The sequence below is a fragment of the Neolamprologus brichardi genome, chromosome 17 (genome assembly GCF_056152115.1).
Source record: "Neolamprologus brichardi isolate AB-2024 chromosome 17, ASM5615211v1, whole genome shotgun sequence".
In the NCBI taxonomy this organism is placed as follows: domain Eukaryota; kingdom Metazoa; phylum Chordata; class Actinopteri; order Cichliformes; family Cichlidae; genus Neolamprologus; species Neolamprologus brichardi.
In genome coordinates, this window is record NC_142120.1 from 36,233,736 (window position 1) to 36,250,316 (window position 16,581).

At 40.4% G+C, this 16,581-nt stretch overlaps 1 protein-coding gene across 4 annotated transcripts in view; it reads right to left on the reverse strand.

Annotated features, from left to right (window-relative positions):
* LOC102781902 (DENN domain-containing protein 5B) overlaps positions 1-16,581 on the reverse strand; it is an 82,859-nt gene that overhangs the window by 45,898 nt on the left and 20,380 nt on the right. For all 4 annotated transcript variants that reach the window (XM_087831007.1, XM_087831006.1, XM_087831005.1 and 1 more), the window contains exon 2: positions 6,020-6,079. In XM_087831007.1, the coding sequence (XP_087687133.1) occupies positions 6,020-6,079 (60 nt within the window). The remainder of the gene's footprint in view (positions 1-6,019; positions 6,080-16,581) is intronic.

Genomic DNA, 16,581 nt, shown 5'->3' on the forward strand with positions numbered 1-16,581 from the left:
CCCCTCTTTAGAATTTGCAAGAAGGTTTTGGGAGGTTCCAGAAAATAGGCATATGATTTTACAAACACATTACTCCAAATAAAATATCAATCCTATTTTGAAAAGTGGTCCTGACAGAGTTCCAATTATGTTGGACATGAGATACAGAAGTAGAACATAAAGCTTAGCAGAATCAGTAGCACTGGCTCAGTAAACCAAATGGACAGAATATCTCTGTGAGCGACTGAACTGCAAAGCAGATAACACCAAGTTCACACTTGTGCAACTGGAAGCTCTGCAGTGAGCTTTCCTGAAGATGCAATCAAAGAAGTTTTCAAAGAGATTATTAAATACTATATAATAGAAAAAACAACACCACTCAAGTGGTTCATAAAGGAAAACAATAAATGAAAAACCTCAAATAGAAATAACTGTTCTCAAGTCTGGCTAGCTGAGCCCAGTTCCAGTTAACTCAGTTCATTCACAAAGAAAAAAAATCTTCTCTATATTTTGGTAGTCCTCTGTCAATTCAAGTCTACATCATAGAATGTAAAATACCCCACTTTGGGTTTTTAATCCACAAAGAAAACCCAAAAAGTTGATTCAGTTCATCTGGATGTAGCGTTTTCACTGGGAGACACGTTTAGTCAGTCATCCAAAGGAATTCTTCAAACATCTCCCAGGGCCTCGTCACTAGGCTTTGTAGCAGTTTTCCCGCCACCTTACGGTTTTCTGGCTTCTATTTCTGGCTGACCTGAGACTTTCGTACATAATTTTTCAAATCCAAACCTATTCCTGGCCAGTATACCAATGTTTGCATCCTTTATCAGGCTTCGTATCTGCCAAAGTGGCCAAATGTAGGGTCATCAACTAACAACTGTAGAAGGGTTTCCCAGAGACAATCTGGTATGCAAACCTGAAGCTGTAAGTGTGGAAGCTGTAAGACTCTGTAGGCCTTGTCTTCCAGGATGGTGAACTTGGTAGCCTCAGTCACAGTGAGATTCCCATCATCTATTTTAGCATGGTAAATCTTTTGTATTTTTGCATCATTCTGGTTGGCTCTCCATATGTCCTCATCTGATAATGAAATGTGCTTGTGAGGTTCCCCTTTAACAGATAATATGCTGGCAACCTGGGTTCCATTGCTGGCAGGGTCACTAGGGGCTCTGGATAAAGCATTTAGCAGTGTTATATTTTCCTGTACTCACCTGTAAAGGTGAACTCCTGCAGATACAGGATCCAGCAAGTGATTGTGCAGATCCCTTTTAGGTTTTGAACACCCAAACCAAGGAGGAGTGTCAGGTATCTCCATTTCTTGAATGCCCACACTACAGTTAGCACTCATTTTCTGTAGTGGAATAAATGCTGGCCATAGGCCAGAATTTCTCTGCATAATCTACTTTGTTTGCACAAACACAACTCCAAGTCCAACATCACTGGGATCTGTATACACCACAAAGGTTAGGTCAGGGTTGGGATGGCCTGAGATATCAGACATCAAAGGAATGCTGACATTCTGGAGTCCAATGGACTTTGGGTCCTTTTCACTTCAGTGGCTCAGCAATCTGAGAGATACCAAACCTGTGATACCAGCCTGCCATTCCTAATAGCTGGCTTTTTCATCTTAACTGTAGCTCTCTTCACGACAACACAGACACAGGTCGGTTCTTTGAAACGGGCATTTATTACTTGGGCCTTCTCTCCTCAGCTTCACCATCACCAGTATGCCGATACGCCATTATGCCGTGAGAACTGGTCACGAGCGAACAGTACAAACCAATTAGCAACTTTACAGTACACATATTAAGTCCAAACACAAATAAAAATATTTCTCAAATGACAAATACCTCGTTGGCTGCTTGTCCTGAAAAGAGGTCCTTAAGTCCTTGTGTTGCTTTTTCTTTTAGCAAACTTTTAGCTTAAAATTACTTCATGAGAGACATCTGCTCCCTCGCAGTCCATGAAAAGTCTCGTGTACTCTCATTAAGGGTATTCTCACGAGACACTAGCTCTTACACTTTACACATGTACATTTCAAATAAAGACATTTCAACACAAACTATATATATTCATGAAATTATGTAACTTATTATAAATCAGTCATCTACATCATGAAATCTACACAGAACATTTTAACAGCATTTACATTAACAGTGAGTTTTGTCTGCCTTAATTTGTCTAATACAGCCCAAAGATGAAAAAATGCTGTTCTCAGGTTGGAGAATAGATCAAAAAATCATCCAAGTACAAAAAGCAGATCCAACCTCTGAGATTACCCAATGTTATCTCCATCAGCCTCTGGAAACTAGCTGGCTCGTTCCTCATTTTGAAGGCATAACTTTGAACTGGGAAAGGCTAAAGGGACAGGTGAACATTGTTTTGTCAATGCCTCAACTGGGAGACCTCAACTGCTCTTGGCAGGAGCTCTGCGTCAATGCTACTCTACTCTAATAGAAGCCCTTAGCCCTTACTCCCTATCCCCAATCACCAGGGATGTCCACACTTCCTCCAAAATCAAACCTTTTCTTCTAAGCCAAACCAATACTGGTGATTTTTACTCCTCCCAGTAGGATATACCTGGCACACCTCACTCAGGAGGTCCCCAGTGGTCATCACTGTCAAATGCCCAACAAGACTCTAAGATACCAGTTGAGGCAGCAACTTGTCCTTTATCCAGAGTGGGCACTTAACTCTTTTCTGGTTGAACCACAGTCTCAAACTTGGAGGTGCCAATTCTTACTGATGCTGCTTCATTTCACTTGGCTTTGTCTAGAAATTCTGTCCATAAAAATTTTGAAAAGAAGGTGGAGTCTACTACCCACCAGGAATGAGTCTGACTCACAGTGTGAACCAAGTTCAATAGCTGTGCAAGGACTGAAAGGTTCGTAGCAACAGGCCAGACACTCCATACTCCTGAAGCATCTCAGTCTGAATGCTCAGAGGGACATGCTCAAATGTCTTCTCCAAGTCCATAAAATACATGTAGACCGGTCACCTTGTTTCCACACACATTTCAATATCCTCAAGAGGATAAAGAGCTGGTCCTGCATTTTGTGACCAGGACGAAAACTGTGTTTTTCTGCCTGAATCCTAATTCGACTAACAGACAGACTCTTCTTTCCTTTAGCCTGATGTAGACCACCCCATTGAGGCTGCACCTGATAGCACTGTCTCACTGCTTAAAGATGGGACCCAACATCCCAGTCTGTCAGTCCAGAGGCACTGCCCCACGTTTCCAGGTGACACTGCACAGGCATGTCAACCAAAACAGCCCTACAACATCTAGGGCCTTAAAGACCATGGCTACCTCACCCCAGGGACCCTACCACTAACAAGCTGTCTAGTGACCACCCAGACTCTGCTTTTTCTACAGAAGACATTTCAGTTGGATTAAGGGACTATATCCTCATTTGAGGTCAGTAGCACCTCACACCATGTACCATGTAAATAGAGCGCCGTTTTCCTCTCCCAAGTCACCCGACTGTTTGCCAAAATTGCTTTGAGACAGCTCAAAGTCTTTTTCTTTTCCCATAACAAAGTCTTCCTACACCCAAGTTCTTTCAGTGACTGCCTGAGCTGTGTTCCACTTGGACTGCAGGAGCCTGCCAGCTGCCTCCAAAATCTTACAAGCTAACCAAGCCCGATAGGACTCTTTCTTCTGCTTGATGGTGCCCTTCATGTCTGGTGAAGGGCACCATCAACCCTGAAGCCAAAGCATTTAAGAGTGCTCTCATGGGTACTGCAATATACTCGCTATTGTGCATCAGGGATAACATTTACAACTATCACTAAAGCAACATCTAATATACAAAGGAGAGAAACTTGGAAAAAACTGGCCCATTCTGCTCTCTCATACCTATAGACCAGGGGTAGGGAACTCCAGGCCTCGAGGGCCGGTGTCCTGCAGGTTTTAGATCTCACCCTGGGTCAACACACCTGAATCAAGTGATTAGTTCATTATCAGGCCTCTGGAGAACTTCAAGACATGTCGAGGAGGTAATTTAGCCATTTAAATCAGCTGTGTTGGATCAAGGACACATTTAAAACCTGCAGGACACCGGCCCTCGACACCTGTGCTATAGACATTTGACTGTCTACCCCAGCAGATAACTGCTTTACTATAAGGCTGTTAACTCTAAGGCAGAAGAGAAGAGAAGTCAGGCATAAGCACAATAACTAAAAAAAAACCAAAACAATAACCCGCTTTAGTCATGAAGACAAGAGGGACTGATTTGGATAACAAGTTCAAATAAGCTGACCTACATTCAGCATTGTCAGTTGTAGAATGCAGACAGGAAATGAGAGACAGCGACTGGCTAAGAGGATGAAATGGATTGAAGACTGTAATCCACATGGAGGTGGTGAGGTGATCCACGGGGATCTACAAAGCACAGGAATGTTGGCCCAACACAAACAGATAGGGACTGACATGATTTCTCTATCCCCAAAAGGGCCAAAAGTTTAATTGGAAGCTAAATATGTGGTACGATGCGCCCTGTGCTATGTGGACAATTTCATGCTGGCCTTTAAACTCCCTAAAGCTGGTAAATAATATTAACCTAAAACTAAAACTGCGAAAAGATTTAATGGACATAATCATGAGTATGGTTTACATAATAAAAACATTTTCTTAGTTCTATTCAGATGTGTTTAATTTCACAGAGAAACTCATCATAATTCAGGAAACACAGTGAAGTATGAACAGATCATCACAAGCTGCTGATGTGCAGAAAGACCATTTCAAACATGCAAAGGGAGTAACAGGTTTTATAGCTAACGCTGTTAGCATAATATTGCTGATAAGTAACAACTGGTATAATAAGTGGAAGTTGCTATACTGAGTTTAGGTAGTAAACTGGTGAAAGGGACTGTTTGGATCACAGCATTATATGAAGAACATGTACAATAATACAAAACAAGTGTCATCTCATCTCACATGAGACACGTAATTTTTTGGGAGCTGCAAACAAAGAACATTACTTTGCAAAATATGCTAGAAATCTGTTTGAACTAAAGGTAGAAACAAGATGCTTGGATGGAAATTACTGGTGCAACTGCATGAAAAAGCAGGGCTTTAAATAAGTGGTTAAAACTTAACCCAAGATACAACATACCAGCAAGATCTAATTTCTAATTAGTTTAAATTTACTTATTTATTCTCTAATTTATTTGTTCTCTAAATTCCTATGTGACAATATTGTGCAGGCTCCCAAAGAGTTACACAGTGAGGTTACTTTAGTTCTTGTTTTTGTTAAACTAAAGTGTTAAGCAGTAATGTCACAGTTTTATTTAAAAATTTCGATGGAAAACAGAACCTAGGCTATTTTGACGTATCCCATGTCACGGCGTATACTCTGCCGTTGGCACTGTTTGGTAATCGATTCATACTTCAAATTAGATAATCTGTCATCAGTGAGCTTTTTGGAAAATAGCTGATTGATGACATCAGTAAATGCTGCTGCCTGCAATCACTGAAATTAACAATTTTTAAAAACATATAATTTTGAGGCTATATCACCCACACCTAGTTTATCTAAATATATTTATATAAAATATTTATTTTAATATACAACAGTCCAGTTTATTTTTCTCATAAGGAAGTTGCTGAAAATTAATACTACATGCAGGGGTGCACATAAGTGGTCATAAGTGGCATTTGTTTGAAGCCAGCTCACCTCCTGCAACCACTTTTCCGAGAATACGCGCTTTTTTTGCGGTTCGGACTCCTCCTGACATTTCTTTGGAGGTGGAGGAACACCAAAGTAATTGCTTAAAGGAGCTTCTTCGACATCTTTAAGAGTTCTGAACAAATGTCTGTCCTCCACCAGAAAATCTTATGTACACAAACGCGCGTTGCAACTTCTTATCTGGCGCGCATCTTTTATTTTGACAGCGCATGCGCACCTACGGACCACTGACTATATGAAAGGGTTGACATCACACACACTTAGAGAGCAGTTGAGTGAGAACAAAGCTGGCTTGCAGGAAAATAATGTGAAGTGTAAGCTCAGAATCGAGGAGTACAGGCAGTGTGTTTTACCTGCAGATGCAGTATCTGGATCCCTGCCTTGGCGGTCTGCTTCTAGCCACCGGTGCAAAGCTAGAGGTGAACCACATGCAGCAAGACATGGAGCAAAAAACACAGAAAAACAGCGCAATGTCATAATAAGTGGACACAGAAAAGCAAATTAAATGCATGAAAATGAGGTAAGCATGAACATGACACAATAGATGATAGCATGCCATTAAGGATGCAACACACATGCTTCAAATGGAAGCGGTAACATTGTAAAACGACACTTTTTTCCTAATAAGCACTCGAACATTACAAAACAGAAACAAGAGATTAAACTAAAATGCTTAGATTCATGTTAGTGACCTCTTTTTGAAGCTGTCGGTGAAACTCGAGGTTTAGGGCAAGTGAGTAACACATTCTTTGGAGTCAAACCAAGCAGCATATCCAAAATACAACTACAGAAGCAGCAAGTGTAATACCAGATTTATATTGCAGTCAAATAACCAGTTTCACATAGAAGAGACCACAGAGATGACAGTTCATATCTGTAATGTACATTTGACAGCGTATAAAAGTGACTGTTTAAGTGTTTTTCTATTCTAAAGAGTGACGTAGCGCTGATAGACGTGGTTAGTTGTTGTTGATTTACAAAAAGTGTCGCAGTAATTTATTTCAGTGTGACATGCCCAACCTGCCAAGAACTGTGGCTGATGGCAGAGATGATATTCAGCTGAAGGGTTTTATTTATATTAATTTAAGAGGACATATATGTGTATACATGTGTATGTAACGTGTATGTTAAATGTGGCAGTGGCAGCAGTGGAGTCATTATAATGGAAAAAAAGCTCAGGTAATTGTCAATTTTGACATTGTGTCCTACATTAAAACAAGTTTAAAAAAAAATTTAATTACAATTTTTTTTAAACTTTATTTTTGGTCTGGTCAACAATTTTCCAAACACTGTCTGAAGCATTGAATGTTGAGCTTCAACCCAGTGTAGTTATGGGTATATTTGGTGCTACAGATAGAGGACATGGAACATTAAGGAAAAGCTACAGAAACATAATCACTTTGACTACACTGCTTGCGCGCAGAAGGATGTTATTGCATTGGAAGTCACAAAAGCCACCCAAAGCAGCTCTGTGGTTCAGTGACCTGACACGATTTATACAGCTGGAGAAAATAAAGTATACTCTCAAAGGCTCGAAGGAGAGACTCTTTGCCGTTTGGGATACTTTGCTAAAACATTTAGAGAAAATTAAAACCATTCCCATCTGATACTCACTTGGCAGCTACCGTATACCCTTATTGTTGTGAAGGCGATTAAGTTTGTGCAAACTATTGCCTTTTAAGTGCACATCTTTATATATGGTGAATGTTGATGTACCTCATTTAAATTTATTTTATTTTATTTATTTATTTATTTATTTATTTTTCTGTCTCTCTGGATTGTGTCCAATATGTTCTTTGGGTGGGTACATATATAAAAAGGAGCATTGTGACTTCGTTACATGCATATCTTTGAATTACATTCTTGACGCTCAATAAAAAATAAAAAAACTTAAAATGTTCAGGATGAGGTCAACATCGTCATCCTTCATTCCCAGAAACTTCAGGGAATGAAGTTTCTGCCACAGAAGCCACAGGTTGTTTATAAAAATGTGTAAAAATACAAAAAACTTTTACATTTTATATTTTAATGAAATCAGATTTAGTGAACGATAATCTTACTTTGGTTACCAAAACTAGACTAAAGCTAAAATAATTTAGATGCCTAAATTATTACTAAAACTAAATTACATTTTAGTCAAAAGACTATGACTAAAATAAAATCAACGTTTGCTGTCTTCTAGCACAGCGGTCTCCAACCTTTTTTGCGCCACGGACCGGTTTATGCCCGACAATATTTTCATGGACCGGCCTTTAAGGTGTCGCGGATAAATACAACAAAATAAAACTAGTACCGGTACCGAAAAAGATTTATTCATAACACACGTGAAAAGACCCAGGAAAACCGAGTAAACGATAAAAACAATAACAAAATAACGCTGAAAACCGATAAAAACCCTGAAAACTATACATTTCACACCTGAGCCTCAACTCTCGCGGCGCGGTACCAAACGACTCACGGACCGGTACCGGTCCGAGGCCCGGGGGTTGGGGACCGCTGTTCTAGCATGCCTTCTTAAGTCTCTGCTGCTTTTTTAAAGACGTTTTTGGCATTAAATATCAACACAACATTAATAAACCAGTTTGCACACTTCAGTTCTCCTCCTGATATTTTGGCTTGCTAAATGAGTCCCTACATCTGCAAACTTGTCACTACGCTCACTTTGTAAATACCAACAGCACTTTTTTCCCCAACAAATAATTTGCACTGACGCAACATTCTAGCAGATCTACTAAGGTTGGAAATTATATTGGATCACAGATTAGAGGAGGCACTTTTGTAAATTAGCTAAGTTATTATGAATTAGCTCATCTACAAAGTTAACACAAAACAACAGATTAAAACTGACATCAACTAGGCCAGGCATGTCCAAAGTCCGGCCCGCGGGCCATCAGATTTCACATGGCCCGCAGCTTCAGTCTAATTATGTATTATTTATGGCTCACTTTCTTCATGACTTTAAAAATGCAATTCCCTTTTCCACCACATGGTGGCAGCACATTTTTTCACCTGAGCTGCGAGCCCACCCTTCTCTGCTCTGCTTTTATTTAACTTAAAATTCGAGGCAGTTGTGTTTGTCTTATTTGTAAAGAGACTGTTGCCTTGTTTAAGGATTTCAACATTAGGAGACACTACGAGACTAAACTTGCTGCAACATATAACAAGCTAACAGGGAGTGAGCGCGCTGAAAAAGTGAAGCAACTCCAAGCTGCTCTGGCTTTGCAACAGCGATTTTTTTTACGGGGGCCTGTGAGACACATGAAAATATCACGAAAGCCAGCTACGAAGTGGCTATGTTAACAGCTAAACATGGCAAAGCTTTCACTGAAGGTACGTTTGTCAAAGACTGTGTCATGAAAATGGTGGAGAACATTTGCCCCGAGAGGAAGCAAGAATTTCTGAATGTTTGCTTCAGACATTCACAGACAGCTGCGGGACAGAGGAGTGGATTTGATATTTTTCATTAGCCTGCGATGAAAGCACCGATGCATCTGACACCGCGCAACTGCTGATTCTTTTACGAGGAGTTGACGACAAGATGAACGTGACAGAGGAGCTGCTGGATCTCCAAAAGCCTTAAGGGTCAAAGCAGAGGAATGGATTTATTCATTTCTGTTTGTGAAGCTGTTGATGATATGAAGCTACCATGGAGTAAAGTTTCTGGGATCATTACTGATGGTGCACCTGCCATGGCTGGTGAGCGGAGCGGATTGTCCACACTGATCTGCAATAAAGTCAGCAAAGAAGCAGGTAACGCTGTTAAACTTGACTGTATCGTTCATCAGCAGGCTCTCTGTGCCAAACATCTCAAATTTGATGATGTTATGAAACCAGTCGCTCTAAAGCTCTGTACCACCAGTACCGACAGTTTCAGCAGATTCTGCACGACATCCAGGCTGAATATGGTGACGTAATTTATCACAACGATGTGAGGGGGTCTGCACTACAGCGATTTTTCTCTCTCAGAGAGGAAATCAGACAGTTTTTGGATGAGAAGGGACAACCAATGGAAGAACTGTCTGATCCTGTATGGCTGGCAAATCTGGCTTTTTTGGTCGACGTTACGAAGCATCTGAATGCGCTGAATGTTAATCTTCAAGGAAAAGACGCAGCGGTGAGCCAACTATACGCTCACATCAAGGCCTTTGGAACCAAACTGCAACTTTTCCAAAGACACTTGTCCCGAACAGAGCCCTGTACTGCACACTTCCCAGCTTTGAAAGACGTTATTGACAGTTTCCCAGAGGACATTAATGTCCACATGAAGAGTTACGCAACAGCTATCGCGTCTCTTTCTGGGGAATTTAACAAATGCCTTCAGGACTTTGCAGCTATTGAAAAAGACATGCTGCTTTTCCCGTCTCCCTTCTCCGTGGACCCTGATGATGCTCCTCCGCAGCTTCAGCTGGAGCTCATTGAGCTGCAGTCTTCTCTTGTTGACTTTTATCGGCAGCTGGACAAAGACAGGTTTCCTGAAGTGCGATCACTTGCTAAGAAAATGCTGAGCTTATTTGGTTCCAATACTTGTGTGAGCAAACATTCTCTGTCATGAAATTGAGATCCAGGATGAGTGACTCCCACCTGCTTGATATTTTATGCATCTCAACTACTGCCCTCAAACCAGACCTGATTGCTTTACTGAAATCTAGATCTCAGTATCACCCTCATTAGAGCAGGGATGTCCAAATGACTGGAGAGCTGCTATCCTGCATGTTCTGGTTCTCTTTCTGGTTTAGCACAGCTGAATCAAATGATGTCTCATCAGCAGGCCTGTGCAGAACTTTGGTAAATGAGGAGATGTGCTGATGAGCCATCATTTGATTCAACTGCAAACCAGAAACAGAACGAAAACACGCAGAAGAGCAGGAGTGACGTCCCTGCATTACTCATGTGTTCCTGAACAGTAAAAAGAATAAAGCACACTAATGCAATTCACAAAAGGAAATGTATTTTGTTAAACTCTTAAGATCTGGTTTTAACTGTTGATGTTATGTTGATGTTATGCTCTTATTTCATAGCTGAGTGTGTTGTGTACATATTGTGTATATTTACATGTGTGTTTATTTCTTGTGGCAAGTGAACTTCCCAGTTGTGTAATCTTCCTGTGAAGATTTGAAAGATCTGATGTGAAAAACTTCTGGAAAGATCTTGTAAAAGTCAAGCGCAAAATTCACTTTTTTTAAAACTTTATTGATAACAGACCACTTTTCATTACTTATAACTCCTGTTTAAATGTTCATGAGGCAAAGATATTGCAAACTCATGGAAATTTATTGTTCTATACAGTTTGTTCAATGTTATCTGACTCCAGATATAAATGAAAGGCACAATTGTGTCTTTAGAGTTGTTCATGTTTGCCTGAGTGGCTTTTATTTAGGTACATTTCCATTTTAAAAATAAAGGTAATGACTATTAAAATTGTTCTTCATTATGTTTTCATGTAACTTTGTTATGGAAAAAAATGTCAAAAGGAACCCTCTTTGCAAAAAGTTTGGACACCCCTGAACTCGGCCGTTTGGTTAGCGTGTTAGATTGATGTGATGTGGATGAGAGAGTCACACAAAAACACTCTTACTTGTTTGTTGGTTTGTTTGTTTTTGTTCCTTTTCTTTGTTTTAAATTCAAAAATTTAAAAACTTTTCAATGACCTTTAGCTGCTTACGTGCTACAATAGACTGAAGTTCACGCTATGTGCATTTGCTGTTCTCTCTACAACATTATACTCTTATCTGACCTTTTTCCCTCACTGCTGGAGCATGATCTGTAGCTGTGCATCAGCCAATCAGTGACACAGATGCACAGTTACACGTTGCCATCAGTATTATGTAAGTCTAGAACATGCATTAGTGTGCACCGCTGCAGCTTCCTCCTCTGTCCTGTCTATTCTGATGCTGCTTTACTGATACAACACATGTGCAAGCACTACTACTGTGTTTGTTTCTTCCTGAAGTTGTAGTGCTGAGCTGTTGCCTTAATGATCAACTTTTATTATAGAGTCAGAGTAATCTGCTTTTCATCGATCATATCTTTAAAACAAAGCATGAACTGTTTGGATTTCATGACAACTGTAGGACGTTATCTCTTTGTAGAATTGTAATGTAACAACAATGCTACACGTGAATACTGTGTCGAGATCATAGACCTCTTGTTTTTGTCAGTCTTTGGTTATTTTTAGTAGAAAATGTCTTTTTAAAGTCTTTAAAGTCTTTTTAAAATTAAATAAAAAAAAGGTGTAACCTTCTACCGTAAGTACAAAGTGTGGCAACCAAACAGTGAAACAGATCCTTTCTAATGAAGCTCTAAAAACAGGGACATCACCCACAAAAATAGAGAAGCAACATGAAAGAGACATGAACAGAATGCAGTTTGCACACTTTACAGGTATATGTGTAAATGATAATGAAAAGTTATTTTAATTGTGTGACATTGTTGTAACATTACACTGAAATAGCTCCCAGCATTGTTCTTCTAATACATCGACGTTTGAATACTGTCCACAATAGAAGCCGCCCCCCCCCCCCACACACACACACACACACACACACACACACATCCACTAAAAAGATTTAATTGTGTAGTTATTTACAAGTGTGGCCTGTCCACAAAAAGCCATGTCGTCATCATTTTGCATTTTCTTTTCCCCTTTGCATGCTGAGATCACAAGGCCTGAACCGAAAGTCTCTCCAGTCATTCTGTAAAAATCTGGCGTCACTTAGTTCAATCATTGGGTAGTAAGAAGTGGAGTGAACTGTTCTTCTTCTGCCGTGTGGCAGGAAAACCACATACACAGTGCTTGCTGGCATTATCTCTTTATTACATCATGGCGCCTCTTTCTGTTTGTCTCTGTTCGCTCAGCTCATGTCCCAGGTTAGGAAATACAGCAACAATTAAAAAGTACTAAAACTGCAGAGCTAAGGTAATATACAGTGGGTTGTGTATATGTGGATTATATTTACATAGTGAACAGAGGTTCATAAAAACAACTTTGCCCTAAAAATAACAAGATTTCTTAAAAAAACATAAAACAATCTTCCCACAGCTGAATACACAGCAAAAAGATGCATTTGCATTAGTCGGTCAACCTCTGTGAGATTGATGCAGAGGATTAACAAGCCTCAGTTCTGACTATGACTTAAAAGCCTGACTGTGAACTAATTCAGCTTAATATGACTGTTGTTCTGCTCCGTCCTGAATACTGAATACTGAGAGCCATAAACTGCAAACAAAGCAGCCACTTGTGGCTGCAAGAAGTCTAGGAAACCGTCCTCAGCCCAAACCAAACACTTGATGACTTCATTTGCTCTCATTATAGGCCATGCTAAATAAAATATCAAGTCCAACTTTGGTCATTCTAAGTGTGAGTGTAGTCATTAGCTAACAAATTATACTCGCTTATTTACTCAGTCACTTTTGACCAAAGTCCCAACCAGACGTTTTCATTATCCACTGATAACTCTGTTGTCACACCCTCCCCTCAGGTTAAGTCAGAACTTCCCAAAGTGTGGGGCCCGCCCCCTAGGAGGGGCGCAGAGCCATTGCAGGGGGGGCGCGGTATGAAAAAGGAAAAAAAAGAAAAAGGAACGCTTGGACACTGCTAGCATCATGGACAGGTTTTTGACGGGGCTCTCACACAAACGCAAAGCAGGAGATGAAGCAATCGCTGAATATGTTTCCAAAACAACTTCATTCTGAGCCAAAGACTAGAAAATATGATGAAGCAAATCTTCCCTTTGGTTTCACCTGCACAAGTGCCGAGGTAGGTCTCCCTGCAGGATTGGTTTTCCCTTCGTCAGGAGCAGCGCTGGGCTCTTCAAATCACGGACAAACAGGATCCCACATTCTTAATTTTTAGTTCACAAACACTTGTTGTAATAACTACTCCTGACATTTTGGAGATGTTCGCTCTTTATACAGTAAAGTTACAGCGGGATACAAATAACATCAGGCTGATCCTGCAGCGATTTGTTCCCCCGGTTCAAATCACGGACAAACAGGATCCTACAGCTGTTTATGTTTTTGAACCCATTTTGCACAGAGAGGCATTTTTTGAAAAATGTATTGACAGCAATGTTGAATATTATTACACATACAGTAAAATAATCACACCGTGACGCCTCTGCCTTTGTAAATAGAGGGACAGTAACTGCGTGTAAAACCTGCAGATAGTCAGATTAACAGTATTTTGTCTCTATCTGTCATTCTGCAATTCATCTCATGTAAACAATAACGTGGCGCACAGCGTGACGTGAAAAAAGGCACATACCTTTGACTTTGTGTGACGAACTCTGTATTCCTCGTCCACACGTAAACGCAAAAAAGGAGTTTTAAAAAAATCTCCTTATGATTAGTCAATTTTTGTTGTTTTTTCCCTTTTGTGAAAAATAAAACTGAGATTTTACAAGCATCAGTTGTTGGACCTTTATTGTCTAGACCAGCGGTCCCCAACCCCCGGGCCTCGGACCGGTACCGGTCCGTGAGTCGTTTGGTACCGGGCCGCGAGAGTTGAGGCTCAGGTGTGAAATGTATAGTTTTCAGGGTTATTTTGTTATCGTTTTTATCGTTAACTCTATTTTCCTGGGTCTTTTCACGTGTGTTATGAATAAATCTTCTTTTTTTTCAGTACCAGTACTAGTTTTATTTTGTTGTATTTATCCGCGACACCTTAAAGGCCGGTCCGTGAAAATATTGTCGGGCATAAACCGGTCCATGGCGCAAAAAAGGTTGGAGACCGCTGTGCTAGGTTATATATTAATGATACTGATGAGAGCTGCATATGAACTCAAACACATTGGCTACACTCGTCATGCATGAAACCTAACATTTAAAAACCCCAACAATTTATGAGGTTATCACATGGCTGCATGTTCTGGACACGTGGGTGAAGAGAGGAGCTGAGCTGTGAGCCGATCACTACCTTCCTGACAAGTATCACAAGAATTTTCATTAATCGACAAACAAACAGCCAATTCACTCTTCCACAAGGATTCCCAACCCCAAAGTGTAAGAGCTGGGATACTATGTGACACACAAAGCAACACTAGACCCACAAATTATTTAAAAGTCCCTCTGATTACATGAAATAGGTCCCAGGAAGAAATCGCTGGAATACATATAGACAAGTGAGAGAAAACATGTTCCTGAACACACACACACACACACACACATAAATACAAGATAAACAGCATAATCATGTTCTCCCCAGGCACTGATGAATAATGCATATGGAGCCTATTGCCCTGGCAACCAGGTAATCAGATGGCCCGCTGTGTGTGTGTGTGTGTGTGTGTGTGTGTGTGTGTGTGTGTGTGTGTGTGTGTGTGTGTGTGTGTGTGTGTGTGTGGCATGAGCATGAGTGATGGGCTTTGTTCCTCTGTGCCGAACTATGAAGAGGCTGTCAGCATCTCACCTCCAGCATGAAAGGTGTGCACCCATGGATTTGGAAGCTGCGCTGCACCTGTCACTATTCTTAAACCTCGGGGCTTTTATGTCTCATACTACAGCATAATACATAAAAAAGGATCCATCTTGAATATCCTGAATATCTCATGTAAATTAGCCCCTTTCTACACAAAGTCTATCATATGTAGACGCATCAATGCATCATGGAGATGCAGAACAGTCTCCAGCCAATCACAGCTGAGACAGATCTCAGCTGTTTCCTTTATCTGAACAGGAAGAATCAACACTACACCAGCAATCACAGCACATCGAAGCTGGAGAGGAAATTCAGACGAACATTCATTAATACCGTGAAGGAATATTAGCTCCTGGCATCATATTTAAGACAACCGATGCTCCTCAATTTGGAGTGTGTAGTGGGTTTCATTTAACTTCATTCTTTCACAGCTTCAAGTAGGACCTTTATCCTTGTTTCTTACCCAATCATAAAATTTACAGGATGATTTGGAGTTCGTTGCTGCAGAACTTGTTGCAGAAAGCATTTCTCAACTATCACACCTTTTAAAACTACATGGCTCTCACAAAGATGGCTCACATATGTCCCAGCTCAATCAAACTTCCTCTGACCATAAGTCTACTGTGGAGCAGTTCTTTTCTGCCAACACTACATGTTCCTCTGTAGATTTTGGTTTAGCCTTTAGCTTCTTCCTGTTGCAAGACTTCAGTCTGTTCTCCGGGGCACAGATCCATGCTCTGTTCATTGCACAGTAAAATGCCTTGAGGCAATTGTTCCTTTGATTTGGCACCATGCAGATAACATGGGATGGAATTAAATTCTAATACTGAACTCATTCAGACAAACACAGAGTCTTTGTCTTCTCTTGTCCATTTGTATTAGAGGTGGGAATCACCATACATCCCACAATACGATATTATCACAATACTTAACGCACGATACGATATTATTGCAATTTTTTGTTCCAGTCCACAAAAACTTTTTTTGTAACAAAACATCGATTTCTGCTGTCCCTGTATCAATACATTATTAGCAAACAAAATATCACGATACTACACAGTATCGATTTTTTCCCCCACCCCTAATTTGTATTGTGTAGACAAGCAGCATTTTGGGGCTCTTAGGGTGTTTTCAAACACATATAGTTCAGAATCAAGTGATGCGCTTGCAAACTTGTAGCTTTTTCCTGTTGTTTGGTTTGTTGTCCACAGTACACAGAAAAATCCAAGTGAACCAAAATGCGTCACTACAAACCACGTGAGAATGTTCAGTCCACTCATTGGTCAGGTGTGTTTGGGGTACGAACAACAAAATTAAATACAGGAAGAAGGTCCTGTGCTCTGGACAATTACACCTTCCCGTAATGAGAATATAAAGCTATGTGGCTCTGGTACTTGTAACTAGGGCTGGGCGATATGGCCTAAAATTCATATCGCGATATAATTTGAAGTATGTGCGGTAACGATATATGTCGCGATATATTCTTTTCTTCTGTATAAC